The sequence below is a fragment of the Lissotriton helveticus genome, chromosome 7 (genome assembly GCF_964261635.1).
Source record: "Lissotriton helveticus chromosome 7, aLisHel1.1, whole genome shotgun sequence".
NCBI classification, from domain to species: domain Eukaryota; kingdom Metazoa; phylum Chordata; class Amphibia; order Caudata; family Salamandridae; genus Lissotriton; species Lissotriton helveticus.
In genome coordinates, this window is record NC_136068.1 from 1,187,095,347 (window position 1) to 1,187,119,996 (window position 24,650).

Below are 24,650 nucleotides of genomic sequence, written 5' to 3' on the forward strand. Positions count from 1 at the left end.
ATCGGGGCGCTTACGTTGCGCGATCGTATGCGCTTCCGGGTGCGCTTACGCGGTGCGTCATAAGACGCATCTCGCGGCTACGCGATACGTGTCTTATGACGCAAGGCGTGGCGGCTACGCGATACGTCACGATGTTGTTTCGTTCTCGGCAATAGCGCTTCCGGGACGCGCATTAGTACGCGCCCCGGGGCGCGCCGCAAGATTGCGCTTACCCGTGCGTTCACCTGTCCGCGCCCCGGGAGCGCACTAAAAATAATATTAAAAAAAAATAAAAAAATTATAAAATATAAAATTAGATTTAAAATGTATTATTTTTATAAAGATTTGCTATTAAAAAACGTATGAAATTCACTGAAAAAACCATAGGTTATAGACCATATATAGTTAGGAATTAGCATTTACAAAACCTTGAAAATTCACTGAAAAAACCATAGGTTATAGACCATATATAGTTAGGAATTCGCATTTAAAAAACCTTATTTTACTCACACAAAACCATTGAAATTCCATATATAGTTAGTTGTACTAACTATATATCGCGCACCCGCAATCCACTGCTGATGATGTCACATATTACATCATTCATGACATGGTCAGTGACATCACTGATGACATCACTGATGACATCACTGATGACATCTCATTTCACATTACTCATGACATCATTCATGTGATGATACGATGAACCTCTTCAGACTCTAATAAAAACGTAGATACACTCAGTGTAAACAGACACTCACAGACTGTCACTCATCCATGGAGTTACTCACACACCTAATCAGTCTTGCAAAGAATCAATCACACCTCCATTTCCGAAAACTATATAGTTAAACACACCTTACTTATTGAAACATATAATAACACATATTTACTCTGTTATACAATCCCTGATACAAGTTCACAATAATCCATACAGCCACTCACACATTCACTGGCTCTTATGCACAGTTATTTATATATGTCAACTACCACATGTACTGTGTTTTACATATGTACTTACTTTGACATGTAGCACTGAGATATCCATTCACTCACCAATACACTCATGCACACAGTAAACCGCCCATACAGCTGTTTCCACATGCACTTTTGAACCCATACATCTAGTGAATCAACTGCTCACACATCTATGCACAGTCATACACCTCCCAGCCACCCACACACACACTCAGTCTCCCATACAAATACTTGGCCAACTAATCAATAACCCATATAGTTAGTCATATAGCTAATGATCAACACATGCATCAGATTACAAAACAACAGACACAATGGTGCACAATTTAAAACAGTTTAGTCACTAACCCATGCACTCAGTGAGACACATTTAATCACTCACTTATACAGTCAGTCATGCACCTACTAAATACATCATCCAGACACTTATACATCCACTCATTCTTCAATATATAAGACATATTTTAACTTTAAAGAAACATACAGTCACTGGATGTTGTCATCAGTGATGTCATCAGTGATGTCATTTGAGATGTCATCAGTGATGTCATCAGTGATGTCACTGACCATGTCATGAATGATGTAATATGTGACATCATCAGCAGTGGATTGCGGGTGCGCGATATATAGTTAGTACAACTAACTATATATGGAATTTCAATGGTTTTGTGTGAGTAAAATAAGGTTTTTTAAATGCTAATTCCTAACTATATATGGTCTATAACCTATGGTTTTTTTCAGTGAATTTTCAAGGTTTTGTAAATGCTAATTCCTAACTATATATGGTCTATAACCTATGGTTTTTTCAGTGAATATATATATATATATATATATATATATATATATATATATATATATGTGTGTATATATATTACCTACTGGCGGTCGCCAGTAGGTATATATAGTTAGAATTTTCAAAAATCCCATAGAGAAAAAATCCTATGTCTAATAACTTTGGCGTTTGTGGACGGAATTGGCTGAAATTTTCAGGAAAATGGCACATTTTGTTTCTGAGCAGCCCTTGAAAATTTGGGGGGGGGGTTCGTCAAGGGGGGGCCGAGAAAAAAGGGGGGTCCCAAAACGTGTTTTTAACATTGAGTTTTCCATTGGGCGGTTGGCCTCACTTTTAGCCCGAACGGCTGAATGGATTTGCACGAAACTTGGCAAAATTGTAGGGACTGGTAGCCCGATGTGCCTTTGCTAGGTCTCAATATATGTGCTTCAGTGGATTTTGAGAAATTAACGTTCAAAAAAAGATATATATCTGTAACAGCGGACCGGGCAGCGCTCCGGTTCGCGGACTTTACGCGGTACGGAGCTTTGTGAAGCGAAGCTGATTGGTTCTCCGGCGTCTGTGAACATTCCAAACAGTCCGTAGCGGCCGCCATCTTGTCTCTCGGTAGGATCGAGAGACAAGAGGAGGCCAAAGCGAAGGGGCAAATGACCATAAGGGGGCATAGTAGATCCTCGCTGACCCCCTAGGTTTGATGTGGAGGTTTTAAAAGGGCCCCGCGGGGCAAAAAAAATTAATAATAATAATAATCGAACGGCTGAATGGATTTGCATGAAACTTGGTAAAATATTAGGGACTGGTAGCCCGATGTGCCTTTGCTAGGTCTCAATATATGTGCTCCAGTGGATTTTGAGAAATTAACGTTCAAAAAAAGATATATATCTGTAACAGCGCTCCGCTTCGCATAACGGAGGTTTGCGAAGCTGATTGGTTCTCCGGCGTCTGTAAACATTGCAAACAGTCCGTAGCGGCCGCCATCTTGTCTCTCGGTAGGATCGAGAGACAAGAGGAGGCCAAAGCGAAGGGGCAAATGACCATAAGGGGGCATAGTAGATCCTCCTTGACCTCTTAGGTTTGATGTGGAGGTTTTAAAAGGGCCCCGCGGGGCAAAAAAAATAATAATAATAATAATCGAACGGCTGAAAGGATTTGCACGAAACTTGGCAAAATTGTAGGGACTGGTAGCTCGATGTGCCTTTGCTAGGTCTCAATATATGTGCTTCAGTGGATTTTGAGAAATTAACGTTCAAAAACAAGATATATATCTGTAACAGCGCTCCGCTTCGCGGAGATAAAATTATCTCTGTATTACCTAGCTGTTGCTAACACCAGTTAGCGACGGCTAGTAGGAGATAGCGACCATCTTGGGCCCCACTTTGCATGTGAGTGATATTTATCACTAATGACATGCAAAGTGGGCATGCCAAGATGTTAGCGACTGGAAACAGTCGCTAACCTCGCTATCTCCTATTACCAACTTTTGGAAATATTCGCGATAAGCGCGAATATCTCCAAAAGCTACCACCTGCCCTGAGCAGTTCTTAGCCATGTTATCCAATGGGAGGTGGATAACATGGCTAAGAGCATTAGCTCGGTAATGCATGAATATCGCTGAGTTTTCAGCGATATTAATGCATTGCGGTTGTTTTTTATCGTATTTGCGATAAACCTTGATAATAGCAAGGTTTATCTGCGATAATTTCTGAAGATGCTTAGCGGTAAAAAATTCGTTGCTAAGCATCGTTAGGGATAAATATCGCTTAACTTTGGTAATATGCCCCAACGTCTGTTAACGTTCGATTCGAAGGAAATCAGGAAGTGTTGAAAAACATTGTCTGCGCCATCTTGCCTTTTTTCAAATGCCACACTTTTGTCGTGCACGGCAGTCATTTTAGATGCCTTGACCAGACCCACTCTCTGCACGCTGTCGATCCTTAGCATGGCTCCCCACCCTCGCAAGCATCTCCCCCAGGCAGTGGTCACCCCCGCTCTCTGTCTTATGCATGGGTAATAAACCACCCCCCATCTGCGCTGCTCTTCACTGAGAATCACACCCTGTGCCCGCCCGACACCTCCCTTTCGCCCTATTCACTACCGCACCCTCTGACACTCCTTTTCCTCTGTGTCCGATTGTCCAGGCCGGTCCTAGGGTATCAGCTAGCCCTGCAGATGTAGTTTATGGCCCCAGCTGTAAAGAATCACCCCTCTTCAAAGGAGTTATAGTAGATCAAGGCCCACACTCGATGAGATCCGTCACAGCAGACGCGTTCCTATTATCTGAAAACCATCCTGTATTGTGATTGGGGAGGGGACCGAGCCTGAAGCGGAAGATTCCAGGGATGACTCTTTGTACATCAAAGTTTTTACAATTATGTGTCACATTAAAAATATATAGCACTCCAACAAAGTAGTAAGATTATAAAACTTTAATAACTTATAAATATATACAAGAAAACAAAAACAGTAATAACATATAAACATTTTTAGGGAAAAACAACGAAGTAGCGGTCGGCTGTGCGAATAGTCCCAACGCAGCACAACGTCCAGATTTCACTGATTTCGGCATCCGGCGTGGGGCGTCGCGGGGGGTGGGTCATCAGTAGCAAACTGTTGTGCGAATAGTTCCAAGGCAGCAGAACGATGGCACCAAGGTGATGTCCAGTAAGTTGCCGCACTGGTTTTGGTATCCTACAATGCTGCTCCGAATAACGGCGTGGGGCGCCCCGGGGGAGGCGGCGTGAACGGGCCTCTCCAGGTGGAGTCTCGTCTGTTGTAGTGGGGCGCCCCTTTACCGTTTCAGTTGCCATTCCGTCCGCTTTTGGTCCACTGTGTCAAAAGCCGCAATTCAGCTGAGTTGCGCCCACTCTTGCGGTGCAGCGATAGGCGGCTGTCACAGGACTCTCAAAATGGCGGCAGGCTGTTTCCTTTTTGGGCCTGGTCCACTGAAATGGCCCTGGGACACCTTGGAAATCGGACGCTTGTCTGCTAGGTCTTGGACCCCATTCTCGAAAGCGTCCCCTCCGCCTTGAGGATTCATCAAAAGTTTTGGGGGCCCCCGACTCCTGCAGGCTTCTGGTGGGGAGCGGCTGCCATGATTGCTCGCGGAATGACTACGACGGAGCCACGAGATGGTGGAGCTTTCATGGTGACGCCAGCTTCAGTCTGAAACATCCAGAAACAAGGTGGGGCTTTCATCGTTTGGGGAAAAAAAAAAAAGTTTTCATCCAATGAAAAGTGTTGTTTTTAGGTCATATGATCAAGCCTTCCATCATTAGGAAACCAAAAGTAAAATGAACCAATGAAAAGTTTTATAAACAAGTCACATGACCTGTTATGCGGCATAGGGTATAAAATGCGGAGAAAATACGTTGGCACGTGAGGCGGCGTCAGTAGCGGACCGATGTGCGAATAGGCCGAAGGCAACACAACGCGCCAAGATCCGGATGGCACCGAGGTGGTGTCCAGCAAGTTGCAGCACTGGTGTGGCCATCCTACAATGCTGAAAGTCGGCGTGGGGCGCCCTGTTGGCCTGTGAGTTCGCGTCAGTAGCGGACCGATGTGCGAATAGGCCGAAGGCAGCACAACGCGCCAAGATCCGGATGGCACCGAGGTGGTGTCTAGCAAGTTGTCGCACTGGTGTGGCCATCCTACAATGTTGAAAGTCGGCGTGGGGCGCCCCGTTGGCCTGTGAGATGGCGTCAGTAGCGGACCGATGTGCGAATGGGGCCAAAGGCAGCGCAACAATATTTTCTGAATAGAAGACACCACAAGGCGCTGAGATGCCAAGATCCGGATGGCACCGAGGTGGTGTCTAGCAAGTTGTGGCACTGGTGTGGCCATCCTACAATGGTAAAAGTCGGCGTGGGGCGCCCTGTTGGCCTGTGAGATGGTGTCAGTAGCGGACCGATGTGCGAATGGGGCCAAAGGCAGCGCAACAATATTTTCTGTATGGAAGATACCACTAGGCGTTGAGATGCGAAGATCCGGATGGCACCGAGGTGATGTCTAGCAAGTTGCTGTACTGGTGTGGTCATCCTACAATGCTGAAACTCGGCGTGGGGCCGCCCCATTAGCCTGTGAGATGGCGTCAGTAGCGGACCGATGTGTGAATAGGCCGGAACCAGCACAAGGCGCCAAGATCCGGATGGCACCGTGGTGGTTTCATAGTTGAGAGGCACTTCATCTGCAGTGGGGCGCCGAGATCCGGATGGCACCGAGGTGATGTCTAGCAAGTTGCTGTACTGGTGTGGCCATCCTACAATGCTGAAAGTCGGCGTGGGGCGCCCCATTAGCCTGTGAGATGGCGTCAGTAGCGGACCGATGTGCGAATGGGGCCAAAGGCAGCGCAACAATATTTTCTGAATAGAAGACACCACAAGGCGCTGAGATTCGGTTGGCACCGAGGTGATGTCTAGCAAGTTGCCGCACTGGTGTGGCCATCCTACAATGCTGCTCCGAATAACGGCGTGAGGTGCCCGAAGGGGGGGGGGGGGGAGGCGGCGTGAACGGGCCTTCCTAGGTGGAGGCTCGTCTGCTGTAGTGGGGCGCCCCTTTACCGTTTCAGTTGCCATTCAGCTGAGTTTCGGCTGCTCTTGATGCTACAGTGACAGGCGGCTGCAACAGGACTCTCAAAATGGCGGCTTGTTCTTTGGATTTGGGCCTGGTCTACTAAAATGGCCCTGGGACACTTTAGAACTCGGACGCTCGATTTTTTTTTTCCTTTCCTGTACATGCAAAAAAAGGTAAATTCCCGGTACGTTACACGCTTCATCTGCCACGATGTACTCTCCAGAGGAACCGAAAAAAAATATAGTTATGGTAACTATACCATGCATCGTCATATGGAGAGGTGGCACCAATTAATTATAGTGCTGCATAAAAGAGAGATTTGGAGGAGAACCCCCGACCTGCCAGTACATTCATCAAAGAAGTGGCACTGACAGCATCAGAGGCAAGGGAAATGGTCCCAAATATTTACAACTTTGGAAAGATTAAAATGACATGTTTAGATTGTGGCAAATTAATTTCATGTGGACAGATGAGTGTTACTCTAATAAATACAGCATATGAACATCATCATAGTCGATGGTTGGTAGAGACATTTTGACTATATCCTGGACCTGCCCGTCCTCGCCCAAAATGGCGCCGGAATAAATGGGACTCGTAACTCCTTGTTGTGTACTGGTTGCAGAACCTTGAAATCACGAGATACGTATGCAGTTTTGAAGCATATGGCGGGCGGGGACGAGAATTGATTGAATATTTCGACATCCCTATTGATATTAAGTTCTGATGTGTTATTGATTACTGTACTATTGAAAGTTCGAATTAACGTCACCCATGGTACTTGCCCGCAAATGTATATCTAGATAATTTTATTGTAACTGGCCCTGTCGTATTTTAATTATAAAATGTACGTCCACCGATTCCGCAACTGTTAGACACCTTAGTTCTTGCAACCTAATGGCCCGGCCGTTACGTTCCTCTACAGTGTAAATGTCTACTCATCATATACGATTACAGTTTGCTCCGTGGCCGGCCCACGTGGTTATAGGCTCGTATTTGTATAATGAAATTTTCACAATAAAGGTTTTTAAAAGAAAACATGGTAGTAGTATATACATTGGTAAAGTTTTTAATAATAGTCACTGTTTTAGAATCATTAAAAGGCAAGTGAAATAAAGCAGACCAATTACATGAAGGGTAAAAGGTATAATACGCAGGAACGCAGTAAAGATAAATGGTCAAGGGCTGTTGTGTTTTCTACTCCTGCAACATAAAGTGATCGATAAGAATCTCATATTCAGGCGTATCGGCGACTAAGACAGCAGGTCGACCCTCTTTTGCTCAACGGCTCCGTCATGGGACGAAGAAACGCTCTTTTTCTCGAAAAAATAATATATTTTACTTGCAGGACAGTTGTAAATTTTCCGGGAAAGTACATTAGCCTGGAACATTATAACATATATTTAAGAAAAAATAATGTTCGGAAGTAATAAAAAGCGTAATTTTTAGGTCATATGACCAAGCCTTTCATCATTAGAATAAGAAAAGTAAAATGAACCAATGAAAAGTTTTATTAACAAGTCACATGACCTGTTATGCTTACGTTACGCACTGCGCGTCGCGCCCCGGATGACTTCCGGATGCGCTAACGCGGCGCGTCATATGACGCATTACGCGACAACGCAGGTCCAGAATATAGTCAAAATGTCTCCACCAACCAGCGGTCGGAACACAACCCCTTTCAGCAGGCTAAATAGTTCTGTTAAATGACAACAGAAGGGACAGGCAACAAGAACCATCAGTCAAAGAGGGGAGGGCTAGTTCTTCTCTACCGGGTTACATTGGGGCGCTACCGGAACTGATCGAATTGGTAGTCTACAGTGTTTCTGGATGTTTCAGACTGAAGCTGGGGTTAGCATGAGAGCACCACCATTTTGTAGCTCCGTCGTGGCCATTCCGCAACCAATCATGGCAGCCGCTCTTTATCGTTATTTTGGGCGGGGTGGGTGGCGGAGCCGAGCTGTTTTGCAGCCATCATTGTGTGGAGTTCAGTTCATCTCACTAGTTTCGTATTTGTCATGAGGGGTTGTTCCTAATGTTTCTATTTTAGCGAGGTCAAAAAGAGATCCCATTAGTGGCCTACTGATTTTGCTCGATTCCTTTTCTTTTTTTTTTTACACGATTTTTCGTTATCTGCAAAGACTAAACAGAGTATTGCGACTCTGTGTTTGTTTGTAAATAGAGAATGAACCAAAGAGAACCAATTCTAAAACAGTAAATGCTTGGATAACAATCAATCAAATGGAGAGAGAAGCAGGCACGACGTATTACAACGGGGGCAAAGGCCTGCGTTAACTACCTTTCACTATCTGCAAAGAGAGAGTACTCCTAATAGAAATGAGGGGGGGGGAGGGGCACCATTCAAAGCAGATCAGTGTGCATAAACACGAAAATGTTTTCACTTACCACGTACTTGACATTCGACAGCTTATGATATTTGCTATTAAAAAAACATTGAAATTCACTGAAAAAACCATAGGTTATAGACCATATATAGTTAGGAATTAGCATTTACAAAACCTTGAAAATTCACTGAAAAAACCATAGGTTATAGACCATATATAGTTAGGAATTAGCATTTAAAAAACCTTATTTTACTCACACAAAACCATTGAAATTCCATATATAGTTAGTTGCACTAACTATATATCGCGCACCCGCAATCCACTGCTGATGATGTCACATATTACATCATTCATGACATGGTCAGTGACATCACTGATGACATCACTGATGACATCTCAAATGACATCACTGATGACATCACTGATGACATCTCATTTGACATCAATGACCACATCACTGATGATATCATTCATGTGACAATACAATGCATCTCCTCACATTTTAATATAACCTCTGTTTCACCCAGTGTTAAATACAGAGTATAATTTTTGAAACCATTGACACACCAATACTAGTTACTACATACGCACTCACTGATTCTTACGTCTACACACACATTCACTCATTCACCCATACAATCATTCATACATACAATCACTCATCTTTATAACACTATCATATGCACTCATACACCTATACAGACACTCACACTCTGCCACTCATCCATGGAGTTACTCACACACCTAGTCAGTCCTGTAAAGAATCAATCACACTTCCATTTTCTTGTCTATACAGTTAAACATAGAGCACCTTACATTTTCAAACATATACTAACACATACTTACTTTCTTATACAATCATTGATACAAGTACACATTGATCTGCACAGTCACACACCTCCCAGCCAGCCACACACACACTCCGTCTCCCATACAAATACTTGGACAATCAATCAATAACCCATATAGTTAATCATATAGCTACTGATCAACACATGCAGCAGTTTACAGAACAACAGACATAATGATGCACAAATTAAGACAGTTTAGTCACTAACCCATGCACTCAGTGAGACACATTTAATCACTCACTCATACATTCAGTCACGCACCTACTAAATCCTTCGTCTAGACACTTATACATCTACTCATTCTTCAATATGTAAAACATATTTAAACTTTACAGAAACACACAGTCACTGGATGATGTCATCAGTGATGTCATCAGTGATGTCATTTGAGATGTCATCAGTGATGTCATCAGTGATGTCACTGACCATGTCATGAATGATGTAATATGTGACATCATCAGCAGTGGATTGCGGGTGCGCGATATATAGTTAGTGCAACTAACTATATATGGAATTTCAATGGTTTTGTGTGAGTAAAATAAGGTTTTTTAAATGCTAATTCCTAACTATATATGGTCTATAACCTATGGTTTTTTCAGTGAATATATATATATATATGTGTATATATATATATGTATATATATATATATATATGTGTGTGTGTGTGTGTGTGTGTGTGTGTGTGTGTGTGTATATATATATATATGTATATATGTGTAGTAGAGCAAATTGCGCAAGCGCTTCGGGAGGGCTCACCGCTTCATCCGACCCTCCGGTCTGTATTAGGCTCCTCTGCAATGTTCACAGGTTCCCTTGAATTAAAATTGGGTCCGACGCGTTTCGGGGCCACAAACGCCCCTTCCTCATGGACTGTGCGCAGTTCAACACCAAGTTCTCTTCACGCTGGTCAAACGCGTTTTAGTTTGAACAGTATGTGTATATATATATATATATATATGTGTGTGTGTGTGTATATATATGTGTATATATATATATATATATATATATATATATATATATATATATATGTGTGTGTGTATATATATGTGTGTGTATATGTGTGTGTGTATATATATGTGTGTGTATATGTGTGTGTGTATATATGTGTGTATATATATATATATGTGTGTATATGTGTGTATATATATACATATATATATACACATGTATGTGTGTATATATGTATGTGTGTATATATGTATATGTGTATATATATATGTGTGTGTATATATGTATGTGTATATATTAGCCCTTTAACTAATGCAGCGTTTAATTGTATTTCTACCACAGAGACAGAAGTAATAGTCCATGCAGATGGTGATGGAACCACAATAACCACGGCCAACGAAAATATGGAACTGTACTCCGATAATAACCTGACCAGCTTAGAAGTTGATAGCCAAAATTTTGAGGACGACGAGAGTAGCACGTCTGGCGCCTCACAATCAAATGTTCTTATCTTACCCAGTACGCCCGTTTTGCAACAAGTCACCACTAATAATATTTCTCGGAAAAGAAAACACGTCTCAAGTCCACAGGGAGAAAAGGAACAAAAACAACCCAAAATAGATCACGTTAATAGGACGAGCTCCTCCCACTCCCAGACCAACCAAGAACTCCCAATAGTGTACTGTCCCTCATTAGCCCACTCTGGGTCCTCTAACTCCTGTCCAACGTGTTTTAGCAGTGACGATGTCTTGTTGGCCAAGATGGAAGCAATGTTTAAAATCTTATTGCTTCCGGTCTTGGAAAGAACCAGGATAATGTCCGCTAAAATAGATGTTTTGGAAGCAGCCGTCAATATCAACATGGACCTTTTGCAAAAACTCACAACTTCTAGTATTAAGACAGGGGGTCATAATTCCACAGGGGGGGGCAATCAAAATGGGGGGACAATCACAACAATCCCCTCAGGGACATCAACTACCCACAATAATAAGAAGCCTCTAATAGGGGCAAAATCAGCAGCTGCTATACCGACTACTGTCAGTAGAGCCCCTACTAAAGAAATACCAAAGGTCAAACGCCCATTGGCTCCCAATAACGCGCCAGCGAAACAACATTTAGCGAACGGCACGTTAAAACAAATAAATAATACTGCAGTGCAAACACCATTATCGGGTAAGGAGAAGAAAACCCCCCATCCAGAAAGGAATCAGAGGACAGATTACAGAAACACACGACACCCTCCCAGAGTTAACCTACCTCCAGAAGCGTCACAATACACCATCGTCCTAACTGGGGTGGCCCCTCTAAGAGAGGGCATCAAAGAGTCTCAAGGGGACTTGCGGAACAAGGTCACATTCTGGCTAAACAAACATCGTCCACTCCCTCCGTCATCCCCCACTGAAATCCTCCATGTAAGGAGAGTTGATTGGGTAGGCAAGGGTGAAAAAGACCTGGAAGGGGACTGTATTTTGATTTCTTTTAAAGATCCCTGGGTGGTGGATAGAATTCAAAGGAAAGCTAGATTTGCCCGTCTCGGTGATGTCCAGACCTTGCACCTTGGTTACTTCTACCCCCACATGTACCATAACTATCCAATTGGCCCCAATCATTGGAAATCTAGAGGGGGGAGGCCTCGAGAGCCTATAACTCCCTACCCCCCATACTACCCCCCTCTCTTTAACCATTTTGAGGCACTGTCAGATTTGGAATGGGTTGACTGACTACGTGCACCGACCCAGTTACCAAATCTAGTTATAGGGAATGGGGAAGGAGTGCATAACCCATCCTTCCCTACCTCGGATTTAATAAGGGAGCAACAGATTTCGCTCCATAACAAAACTAGAACACAGGGGGGGCTAGTTGGGGAAGAGGTCTCCATTTCTAATGTAGAAGAAATCAGATCAACAAGTGCGTGCTCACCGAGCCCCCTTCCCCCCCCACTGTTAGTAACAATCTTGCAGAAATAGACATACTAACTTCACACATGGTGTCTTGGAATGTTGCTGGAGCCAAGACACGTCTGGTTTCTGAGGACTGGCTGGAGTTCATAGGTAAATATGAGGTTGTGCTTCTGCAAGAAACTTGGGCCACTGTTCCGTTTTATATGGTTGGATTTGTAAACTTTTTCAAATCAGCAATAAAAGGCACTAAAGGGCGGGCGTCAGGGGGACTGACTATATGGGTAAAACAGGCCTGGTGTTACTCAGTTTCCGAATTGTATGTGGATAACCCCGATATATTGGCTATAAGGTTGAGTAAAGCAGGGGGGCAGGACATGCTTATTATTAACATATACTCTAGAGGCCTCCCTGGTGGACGATGCCCCAAGCTGATAGGTGCCCTAGATACACTACTAACGGGCTGGAACAAAGGCACATTTATTATGTTAGCAGGTGACATTAACTGTACAATTGAGCCACTGTACCTGCCGGAGGATAATTGGGGGTTTGCAGAAGATGCGACATGGAAAATCCCAGAACTTTCTAACAAAATACCAGTTAAAGCAACGGAGGCTGCTCTGAATTGGACTGCTTTTTGCCTCACTTGGGGACTAAGGGCCGTAAACGGTCGTACCAAATCGGACATTGGAGCCAACTTCACCTTCGACAATGGTGTCAGAAAGAGCCGTATTGACTATATTTTCTTAAAAATGGAATATTGGAGCCTAATTGTTGATATGGAAATTGTTATGCGTCCGGAAAGCGACCACAACCCACTGTCCCTGAAATTTAAAATGCATGACCTGATAAGTTTAGCGGAACCTGATCCTAGTGTAGTGTAGTTCCTATTTTCCCAATAGGCTCTGCGCATTGGAATAGTGCCTACAGCAGTAAAGGCCTAGGCCAGACGTTAACTAGGTCTACTACTGTCGATACTAGACTTAATTTTTGGGTTTGCCAGCTAAGCTCAGAGTTCGCTAGAAACTTTCTCGAATGTTCAAGGAAGGATTAACTCCCCTGATTAGACAAGAAGGGATTTAGTTTCTGACAACCATAGAACATGACAACTTTGCTCTCCCCTAATCAAGAGTCAATCTCGAGAGTCGTGTGAGCACAAGGCAATTATTTTACTCAGTCAGTACGTGCATTCTTAGTCTCATCAGAATGTAGAGAAAAGGAAGAGACGGGCGTGTTCAATAAAAGATGTTATTTATTGATCAGTCTCTTTTCTCGTACAAGAGAAATGGATCGATATTATTGCAATACTTATAGTTAAGTAAAGTGCATACATTAGAAGCAATAGTATAAAATAATATTGTAAAAACATTGATATGGTTTCAGAGCCATATGATGTTTAAAATGATTAAAATATATTTACATACACATATACATTTGACTAAACGTACTCAACTGGTGTTTCTAAATACGCCTACCCCGTGTACCTGACCTAAGTCTAATGCGTGGGCGGGAATAGAAAGTTACAGTTTAGTTTAAGTTTGTTTTTGCCAAGTGAATAACTAAAGAATTCTCTAGGAGGGGTTATTCAGTTCTGTACCTGGAATTTAGGATGAATGAGGAATGGTATCTCTTTCTCTGCTCTCGATATTCCAGGCTGCCTGCGAGGGCTGCCCAGAAGCGCCGGTGCTGGGTCTCTCGGCTTGAGATAGCAGCGCGTCTCTCAGCGCGTCAGGAAGGCGGGGCTGCTGCCTGCGGGGTCTGCTTCTGCTCTCGGCTTCGGCAAGTATGGCTGCTCCGTCTTGTCACCACGCGTGTGTTTGCATAGGGCAAGGTCGGCAATATTTATACCTTAAAGGTGCCGGGATTGACGTAAGGATGGACATAGGTACGTCAATAAAGATGTCATACGACTTGCTCGTTAGCACATTCTTTACTAAAGTTCTCTGTGAAATCAAAACAATGGCCGCACGGATTATCCAGGTTGTCATAGGTTTGATTTGTTATGAGAACGTCGTATGCCTTATCAGGGGCTGGAGGAATATCGCTTGTCTAATTAGATCTCAAGCGTTATGACCTAATCAGATAACACGTTCCTGTGCCGTAGTGTGACTGCGTCAGATAACGGTATCTGCATCATGGGGGTTTTCTTGCCTCATGGGCTGACTGTTAGTTAACTAGCTAGTAAGTTTAACCAGAATAGGGTCAGGAATAGGGGGATCGAATCAGAACCTATAGAAATACACGACACCCACTCCACGCTAACTATGGTCATATCTACTAATCTATGCATAGTATAACATAGTACAACATACTATAGAGTATAGTGTATACCTTACCACCCCAAAATACATAAATGCATTTCGAAATTTTCAAATATACTGAAAAATTGCAGTCATATATATTGTATGCACTTAAGCTATGAATTAAATGCAAAAGTGAACACGCATTGTTATGCATTATCGATTGTTGGTATATGAGAAATACACATGAAATGGCTCTTAATATGGCTATACAGAAAAAAAGTCGAAACCATTTCATCACATAAAATCTATTGCGAACATACCAGCGGGCAGCTAAAGTCTATAAAGTCTATAAATTATCTAAAATAGAAATCTTAGTTCTCTTGGAATAGTCTCTTACTTTAAGCAGAAAATCAGTGTCCCGGGAAAAATATATAGAAAAATATTTTAGGGGCTTGCTGAAAAAAGTTGCTGTCCGTGAACTGGATTGTAATTGTTCATGTGACTTTATTTTTAAAGTTGAAGGCCGAATTCAGGGAACGCCGTGTGCGAGTTTACTCAAAAGTCTCTATTTCTGTTCCGGAGAGAACATCATATCATTCAGGCTTTCGAAAAAACTGTCAACAGCTTCATGGGAAAGTTCCTCTAAGTCGGAAATAGGGGTAACCATGCATTCATGCGCATGATTGTCTCCATTGACATTCTGATTTGCATTGCTGACAGAAGGCCGTACCTGTTCGATGCTGCTTTCATCTTGAACTTCACTACTCTTCAATCGCAGTGGTGAAGATTCCAGGAATGCCGTCATCAGAATTGGCAGCCTTTGAGGGCAGCACAGTGCGTGAACCTTGGTAGGAACCAACAGTGTATCTGCATCCACCGGCGCATCCGATTGTAGCGTCAGACAGGTGTCTAACACGCATTCTTCTCCGCATAGCAGACACCTTAGTACAGGTAAAACACACCTTTGCCACATTGGTCGAAATGATAGAAACCAAGTCATGTTTAGGTCTCTAAGCCGGGATAGTCCCAGGATTTTTGATATCCGGTCCCGGTATCCAATGGCTAGGATCGTATCTTCCATTGTCGCGAGAGTTTGATCTGTGACATGGGTTGCCATAACGAAAAATAAGGACTAGGAATAGGATTCCTGCAATTAGTCCTAGGATCAGGGGAAGTCCGCCAAAAATCGAATGGACGAAGTCTGGAAAAATACCCAGTATGGCTTTGAATGGTGTTAATGCCATCGAAAATACTGTCTTAAATACCTTTGAGACCCCTGTGGTATCAGAAATATTTAAGATTTCGCTCAGGATTTCCGCGAAATGTACGGGGGAATTAGTTGATAATAATGTATGTATCTCTGCAGTCGTCCTTGCGACTTGTAGATCATACGTTTCTTTTGATGACGTGAGCCTTGTAGGCGTCTGAAGAAGCACTGTTTTCATTCTGCTTAAAGTGTCTATTCGAATAGAAGTAATTTTCAAACTGGGCCATGCCCTCGCCTCCCTGTCTGGAAAAGAGCTGGGAAACAAAGAACGTCCACAGCACTTGACCTTCGCCGTCGTAGTGACGAGATAAGGAGTCCCGGGCATAAGACTACAGCATCTGCGGTCTACAATAAGAATGTAACTCCCATTATAGAGTCTTTGAAAGAATGGTTCTATTTCAGTTGCAGGTGCGCCTTGCTGGTGACATGAAAGGTTGTATGAATTCCCTTCACAGGCTCCGTGCAAACTAATACCGTTACACAGAAGCGTGCCGCTTAGTGACATAGCACAATTGTTGCCACTAAGAAACACTTTCTGTCCTTTGTTACTGACACATGCATGTGAATAGGGCAGGTTCCATGTTGTTTTAAGGTACCCTTTTCCCAATTTCTCGTACATGCCAGCCTGTATATATTTTTGGCAGTATTGAAACCTGAAGGTTGAGATTGGAATATTTATGATTCCGTGGATTATCCATTCACTGACAGGTCGTTCTGACATTGTCAACGGTAATCTTTCTAGTTTTTCAATGCTCAAGATTGTATAATCAGCACCCTTCTGCGCCATACCGATTTGTCTATCAGTAAGGTTAAAGATTTGGAATAGTGACGTTGTGTTGATTAAACGCCAAGGCACGTAGCCTGAACGCAGATTTTGTAACGTCCAGCCAAGCTGTACAATAGAACGCAATTGTGACTGACCATGTTGTAATAACAGTAAGTCTTGTGATAACATATCGATTGCTGAAGACACAATGCTGTCCAATGAAAAAATTCTGGAGGACAGAGTCATTAACCCATTGTCCACTACAGAAAGTGATTTTTCCAAATTAATACGGTCAATTTCCCGTATTCTTTCTGCTGTTTCAATTTGAGTAACCTTCCAGGCCTCATTGTATGCTGCATATACAGAGGCTGCTATGAAACGCTTTTGACGCTGTTTGCGTGGTCCCATTATGAAATCACGCAAGTCAGCACCATCAGTAAGTAAAGTTAGGTGTTGCTTAATTTCAGGCAGTGTGGAAGTTTGTAGCCATTGGAGGCATAATTTGCCCACACTGTAGGTTGTTATTATCCCTGGGTGATGTCTTTGGGGATATCTAGGGTCTGGCCTGTTCATTTTGAAACCCTGTGTTTTATTCAGGAATCTATCTTGACAGTTATTTGTATCTGTGGGCCAGATCAACCATTGTTTCCAATCAGGATGTGTTCTGTTTTGGTTAAGTATATGGTTTATGTCTATTTCTTCATCTGTTTCAGAGTTATTGCTAAACATTGTTGGCTTTGGAATAGACAGGTTATTTAAATCTTTGATTTTGGCTAAGCCAAGACAGGTGGTTTGTTGAACGGTGTCATTTAAAAATATCATTTGTTCTGGGATCATGCAGGCTCTAAACAAAGCTTCTATACCCTGTACTTGCCATTCTTTTGTGCCCCAAACACTTTTCAAATCAACATGTTTGTCCCAATAATCAAATCCTAAAGTATTCATTTTTTCAAAGAAAGAATCTGAATATATCAATTTTGTGTTGGTTATCATGGTTTTCATCCCTGTCTTGTTTGACAATTTGTAATAAAATGTTTCAGCATTAGTTATGTTAAAACCTGAAAAATATGAATATTTGCCATACACGGTTCTAGAGCTCCCTTTTGGAGGTGTAGCACAATGTTCCCATTGATTAAATTTTAAAACATTTCTAGGCTGTGCAGATTTATGCAAGAAATGGTTACCATAGTGGTTATAGCAATACATACTATCATAATTTGTAGAACCTTGCAAATAATCATGTTTTGTAAATTTAGCAGACATTACTAAGTCAGACATCATATTGTTTATACTTTCAAAGTCCCAATCATCAGCAAATGAGTTCGGTTTCGCAAAGTCACTCAAAGAGATCTTAATTTGGTGTGGATATTTCAGGATCTCGACCGGACCGTGAATTTCATAGTCAGTGTTGTCCCAGGCTACCCCACCAGGTATTGGAATTGCTGTGAAATTGGCTGAAGAAAGTTCTCGTTTCTCGACGTGTGAAGATGTCTGTGGTTTGAGGACCAAGTTGATGTTCTGACTTGCTGTGTCCATTTTAGCATATTTTCCCTCAATGAAGCGTCCCAAAGTAAATACCATGATGAGCCAAAGTATGAGGATAAATGCACCAAAACCCACCCAAAATTCAATCCATGGAGAAACCAGATATGTTTCTTTCAGTTGTTTCAAAAGTTCCTTAGCTTTGTCTTTAAAGGATTTTGATGATGGCTGTGTCTTTTGTTCGCTGAAGCCATCAGAGGAATCATCGAAGTTGATGAAGTAACCGGATGCAGTTCTGTCAATTGTTCCAATTGGTTCAGGATTTTTGTTTCTCGCATTTTCACTTGGTACTTCTGTATAGATTGGTGTGTCTCTGCTAAATGTCTTTATTTGGGTTTTCAGAGGTCTAAGTTCTATTGCATTGTTGCATAGTCCTTGTTGTTCTTCTGTAGGCGTTTCGAATGTGATGAGCCTCTTTGATAGGACCTCTGTACTGGTAGCAAACCTTGGTGTTCTGCTACTTATTGGGAGTCCACTTGGCCTACTGTTGGTTATCGGCCACATGTTGTGGTTTTACCAGGTCGATGGATACAACTCGGTTCTCCTTTTTTCCAGCAAGTGGCGGTAGTACAACTGATCTTGTCCCGTTGACAGACAATACAGGAACTGCTTTTCTGTAAGAAGGCCCAAATTCCTTCTTTACCGCGATCTTCTCCCTGACTAGATCCCCGATTTTTGGAATCCAGACAGGTCTTGCTGGGACAGGTGGTGATTCTTCACTGGTCGTTGGCTGTTCTTTCAACTGTATGTTGCTCAGGTCTTTTCTTGTTTTGTTTAAGTCCTGCAAAATAGCCAAACGGTCTTTGACATCAAAGCTTTTTTCTGTTACCACTGAAGTCTGACTATCAAGGTCAGAGATCAACATCCTAGTTCCGAATAATAATTCGTACGGACTGAATCCCTTCAGAGAATTTCTTGGCAAGTTATTTAGACTACGTTGGACACTTATTAGATGTTTGACCCACCCAGCTCCCGAACCTAATATCCTTTCTATTATAGATTGCTTTCTGTCTTGGTTTTTTCTTTACACCATCCCCTACCCTCAGGAAGGAAGTGAGAAGATTCCCGCTGGGCTGTGCTCATTTGGCCATTCTTTCCCCCCCCAGGCTGGATTGCCTGAGAAAAAGAAAAAAAAAATGGTCGAACGTAGCATGCTCTTAGCGTATATGCCATTTAGACTCGCAAATCTTGTATAACAGTCCGGACGTCAGCCGAGTGCTGTGGATCTACATTATAAGTGGGAACTAGCCTGTATATGTTAATCGCAAGCCATTCTTTTTAGTGGTGATGTTATCTGCCTTGATACGACGAGGTATTAAACTGCTTCTCTCCCCACTGCGATCTCTGTTGCAGTTTGGGCAGTTTTTTACAAACATGGTGTAGTGCAGGCTCATGCCTGGCCACCAGTACCGTGATTGTAATTCTTCCAGAGAATCCTTTAATTTAAGGTGTCTGAGACCCTCGCCCATGTGTGCGTCTGCGATTAACAAGTTTCTCCTGTCCATGTTTGGAATCACTCTATCCCCCACTCCAGGGATTCGAGCAAAAGGAATGGAGTTTGCATCTATGATGTATGTGTAATTGAGTGGATAGTTGATCGGTAACGCCGAGCAGTCGCCTTTTGATGACGTTTTTACTGCCAGCAATGTTTCGCCGTCAATGTATTTTAATGTACGCTTTTTTCGATCTACGGGAGCCGGTTTACTGGCTGCCGCTGCGGCTGTTTCAGCCAATGAATTCCCTACAACGTGAACGCCATCACGCTGGTGACTCAGTGAGTGTGTCACGTGAGTCTTTGGTAGTTCTTTTTTCAAAAGAGCTACCTGTTCCCAGAGCAGTCTCTGCTTTATTGGTGCATCCGTGTCATCTTTGTAATCGTTCTGAATCCAGGTCTGCAAATCCTTGTTATATGCTTTGACGCAGAAATATGAATCTGACACTATAAGTGTCGGGAATTCGCGATCCGCATTATCTAGCGCCATTTTCAAAGCTAATATTTCAGTTTGTAGTTCTGAATTAGTTTCTACTGAGTGTGATTTTGTTAATAGAGGTCTTAGTTTACCTCCGTGCCACACTTCTTTTGTAATCTCACATGTGGGATTGTATGCATGTTCTCCCCAAACGGAGGGTTGAGCATGTCCGTCTGTATAGATTACACAGGCGTAATGTCGTAGAGGCAGAATGTCGATTGGCAGAGGATACGTTTTTTCATATTTTAGATTTTTTAATTCTTCTAGTTCTGGATCAAAGAAGTAATATACTTTGTCCGTTGTGATTGAATTTACCCATTGTAACCATTCTGGATCCAATGTTGTTGTTGGTAAATTACACGGTGTTGTTAATGCCTCAAAGGCTGATTCTGCTGTTCTGACTGTGATATGTCTACCGTCAGCTATGTCTTTTTCTCTAGCTATTGCGGTTTGAACTGCTTGAACAATTTTTCCTTTGTTGTTGAATCTCTGTTCAGCTTTTGTGTACAAATGTGATTTGAATGCAATTGGTACCTTATCTCCCTCATTAGAGGTTAGGTATGTGAATCCGCATCTCCCTGGGATGACTCGGATCACAAGGTTGCGTGTATTATCACGGGTTTCTAATTTTGTTTTAATTAGCATGTCTGTTTGTAAGGATCTCAAAATTTCGGTGTGTGCTTGAGTCCAACTGGATCTTTTAAAGTCTGGTTTAATTAGATCATAAAGGGGTTTGACCCTTTCTGCGTAATTTGCAATATATGTTCTTCCGAAATTTAGGAAGCCTAGAATTGACTGTAGGTTTTTTAGTGTTTTAGGAGCTTGGATTACGGCACATTTCTCTAGGAAATTGTCTGCCAGGCTTTTGCCTTCACTTGATAACTCATATCCTAAGAATAGGACCGTCAGATGGGCAATTCTGGATTTTTTGAAGTTGAATTTGTAACCCTCTGCAGCGAAACCGAGTATTATGGTGTTCACTCTTTTCAAGTGAGTTTCCAAGTCATCATCTGTTAAGTAAATGTCATCGACATAAGATAATGCTTCATCATCATATAGTTGTAGTAATTCTGTTACTCTCGCTGAGAATACCCCCGGGCTGTTCTTGTACCCCTGGGCTAACCGACAGAATTGTTTTTGAGTGCCATTTACTGAAAATGCAGTTAAATATCTGCTCTCTGGTGCTATGTTTTGACAAAAGAATCCATTGGAGATGTCCAAGGTTGTTTTGTATTTTTTGCGCACTATGTTATTCATTAGTGCAGCACTGTGTGAGTTTTGCACTGCAAAAGTTTTGCAACATGTGTTAAGGTGTCGGTAATCCAAAACTAGACGGTACGAATTGTCTGGTTTGGAGACCGGAAATAAAGGATTGTTCATTTGTGAGGTGCAAGTTTCAATCACCCCTTGGTATTCTAGCTGATCTAGTATTTCATTTACCTGTTTTTTAGCTTCTTGCTTAATTGGGTACTGCCTTTGTGCAGTAGGTTGTGATTTTAACTGGATTTTGTGAGGAGGAGAATCCTCATCCCATCCTACATGATTTTTATATAAAGCAGGTGCTAAGGCCACTGCCCACTTTCTAGCAAGTGTATATTTTTTATGAATCGGTATTTGATTCGAGAAGGCAGGCATAATTACTTCTTCGCCATGAGGGCACTCCCTGACAAACTCTGGTGGCCAGTCTTTTTCAGCTAGAAGGATGTCATAGCCTTTGGATAGGTTATCCCAAAATAGTCCCCTTATTTTCCTAGTCTTATCTCCCTCTATACGTAATGTTATCTCGTATATTTTGTGGGGCTTGCTAACTCTGGTATCTGCAGTTTCCACTTGAAGGTATTCATTCGTGTCCACTGTCTCCAGATGATCCATAAGGACTTTGCGAGCTATGCTCACCTCTGCTGCGCTGTCTAGCATTGTCTGAGCCCATTCTCCGTTTTTCAGTTGTGTCCTCAGTATTCTCGGCATTGTTAACTACCTTGATACTGGCTACCTTCTTTTTTGGAAATTGTGATTTCTTTTTCAGTTGAGCAGGTTCCTTGTCTTTGGACTTCGCGTGCTCTTCTGATCGTCCTCTTCTTTCCGATTTCTGCGAGGAATTCTGAAAAGATTGAGAGGGACGTGTATCAATGTCTTGATATCTATCAGGTTTTTTAATATTATCCCTATTTCTAAGGTTATATCTATTCCCAGAGGGTTCACTCTGAGGTGACCTTTGTCTCGGGTTTGGAGATTTCTCTCTTCGCCTAGGAGACCTTCCTCTGGACTGGAATTTCTTTTCTTTAGGATTGGATTGTTTATTTCCATCCCAGTTCTTTTTTGGTGAATTATTATTAAAAAATATTTTTTCTGGACTAGTAGTCAGTTGCGGTTTTACTGGTATTCCACCTAGACTATCTCTGCCTAGTTCTTCATAGGATTTTTCTATGATTCTGGCAATTTCAGCTGGTTGGTCTGCTATATCTGTCTCTTTTAACCTCTGGCGGATCGCCACGTTTGCTGCTTCACCTTTTATGTTGGCTAGTAATATAGCCGAGACTTGCTTGAAGTCTTTCAGTAATTTCATACCAAGAGTTAAAGCAGGTTCTGGACCGTATTCATCTTGAATTTGTTTTAGCACATCTGGTATCACCGAAATGGATGGAACACCGTGCGTTTTTGTATAGATGGAAGCAAAGACTGTACCCCAAGTGTCACAGTCCTCAATGTGTGGTGCGATTCCCATTGGGAGACATATAGTCAGAATCCTGTGTTTTTCTAATGGGGTGGTGTCAGGAAACACCGCCTCTATTTGGGTAATTTTCTGTGCCAACCAGAATGGTATTTGTTCCCGTTTAGCTGGAACTTTACCTAGGCAGGATTGGATGTTCTGTGGTGTAATTTTATTTGTGTTCCCCTGGTGAGGGGTCAGCTGTGGAAGTTTAATCGCTGGCTGAATTGTTGAAGTCCGCATTACATACTGAACTAATTGTCTGTGAATTTTTAGTAGTTGTTTTAGCTGTATTAACAGCTCTGCTGCAGGCATTCTTTCGATGTCTGGATGTGGTGTGTATCCGGCTAGGACCGGCCACGTTGCTCCTGGTCTTCCTAAAGGACCGAGCCTTGTAATGTGATTGTTATGTATTAGGGCGCCGTCAAATAAGAGCAAATGCTCTTGGAATTTGAGTGGTACTTCCACCTCCTCGAAAGGAGTGTACGTTTCAGGAGGTTCCTCTACTTTGTAATAGTGGAAGTACTTTGTTACAGCATTTGCTGCTGGAAAATGTATCCATGTATAGTATACCTCTGTCTGCCGATATTCGTGTGCCTCAATTACGAATATGACTGTGCCACCTCTAGGTGTCAGTCCATTTTCTATAAGTTTTAAGGTTATAGATCTCCTTTTAATGACCGGAATAAGTATTATATCCGCGTCTGCTGCTTGCATGGTAGCATCAGCATCTGCTATTTCAGTAGCTAATCTAATTGCCTCTCTTTCTCCATCACTGTCTCCCATTTTACTGACAGGATGGTATTATTTTTGTTTGCAGATCAGGTTTCTTTATGGAAACAGAGATTAGATGCACAATATTCTGGAACTGTTTTATCCTTCAACGTTGACTAGACCAAGAACCATACATAGGAGTTCCCTCCTGCGAGGTTTTGGAGGATATTATAACCTTTCACCCACTCCAGACGTCTTTGGAGTATTTGGGGAAAGGGGTCTGAGTGAGAAAGCACGACTGAGTTACTCTAAATGTCTTACGTTAGTTTTATCGCCCTTTCCAAACGCGTTGGGCGCCATGTAGTGTAGTTCCTATTTTCCCAATAGGCTCTGCGCATTGGAATAGTGCCTACAGCAGTAAAGGCCTAGGCCAGACGTTAACTAGGTCTACTACTGTCGATACTAGACTTAATTTTTGGGTTTGCCAGCTAAGCTCAGAGTTCGCTAGAAACTTTCTCGAATGTTCAAGGAAGGATTAACTCCCCTGATTAGACAAGAAGGGATTTAGTTTCTGACAACCATAGAACATGACAACTTTGCTCTCCCCTAATCAAGAGTCAATCTCGAGAGTCGTGTGAGCACAAGGCAATTATTTTACTCAGTCAGTACGTGCATTCTTAGTCTCATCAGAATGTAGAGAAAAGGAAGAGACGGGCGTGTTCAATAAAAGATGTTATTTATTGATCAGTCTCTTTTCTCGTACAAGAGAAATGGATCGATATTATTGCAATACTTATAGTTAAGTAAAGTGCATACATTAGAAGCAATAGTATAAAATAATATTGTAAAAACATTGATATGGTTTCTGAGCCATATGATGTTTAAAATGATTAAAATATATTTACATACACATATACATTTGACTAAACGTACTCAACTGGTGTTTCTAAATACGCCTACCCCGTGTACCTGACCTAAGTCTAATGCGTGGGCGGGAATAGAAAGTTACAGTTTAGTTTAAGTTTGTTTTTGCCAAGTGAATAACTAAAGAATTCTCTAGGAGGGGTTATTCAGTTCTGT

At 42.3% G+C, this 24,650-nt stretch overlaps 1 protein-coding gene across 3 annotated transcripts in view; it reads left to right on the forward strand.

Moving 5' to 3' along the window:
- The window catches only part of SMURF2 (SMAD specific E3 ubiquitin protein ligase 2), a 1,185,768-nt gene that overhangs the window by 456,607 nt on the left and 704,511 nt on the right, over positions 1–24,650 (forward strand). Inside the window, exon 6 of one of the 3 annotated variants that reach the window (XM_078654337.1) lies at positions 10,803–12,317. The exons of the other annotated variants lie outside the window; for them this stretch is intronic. Coding sequence (XP_078510463.1) covers positions 10,803–12,181 — 1,379 coding nt within the window. The 3' untranslated portion in view covers positions 12,182–12,317. Of the gene's footprint in view, positions 1–10,802; positions 12,318–24,650 lie in introns of those variants that run through there. 3 annotated transcript variants of the gene reach the window in all.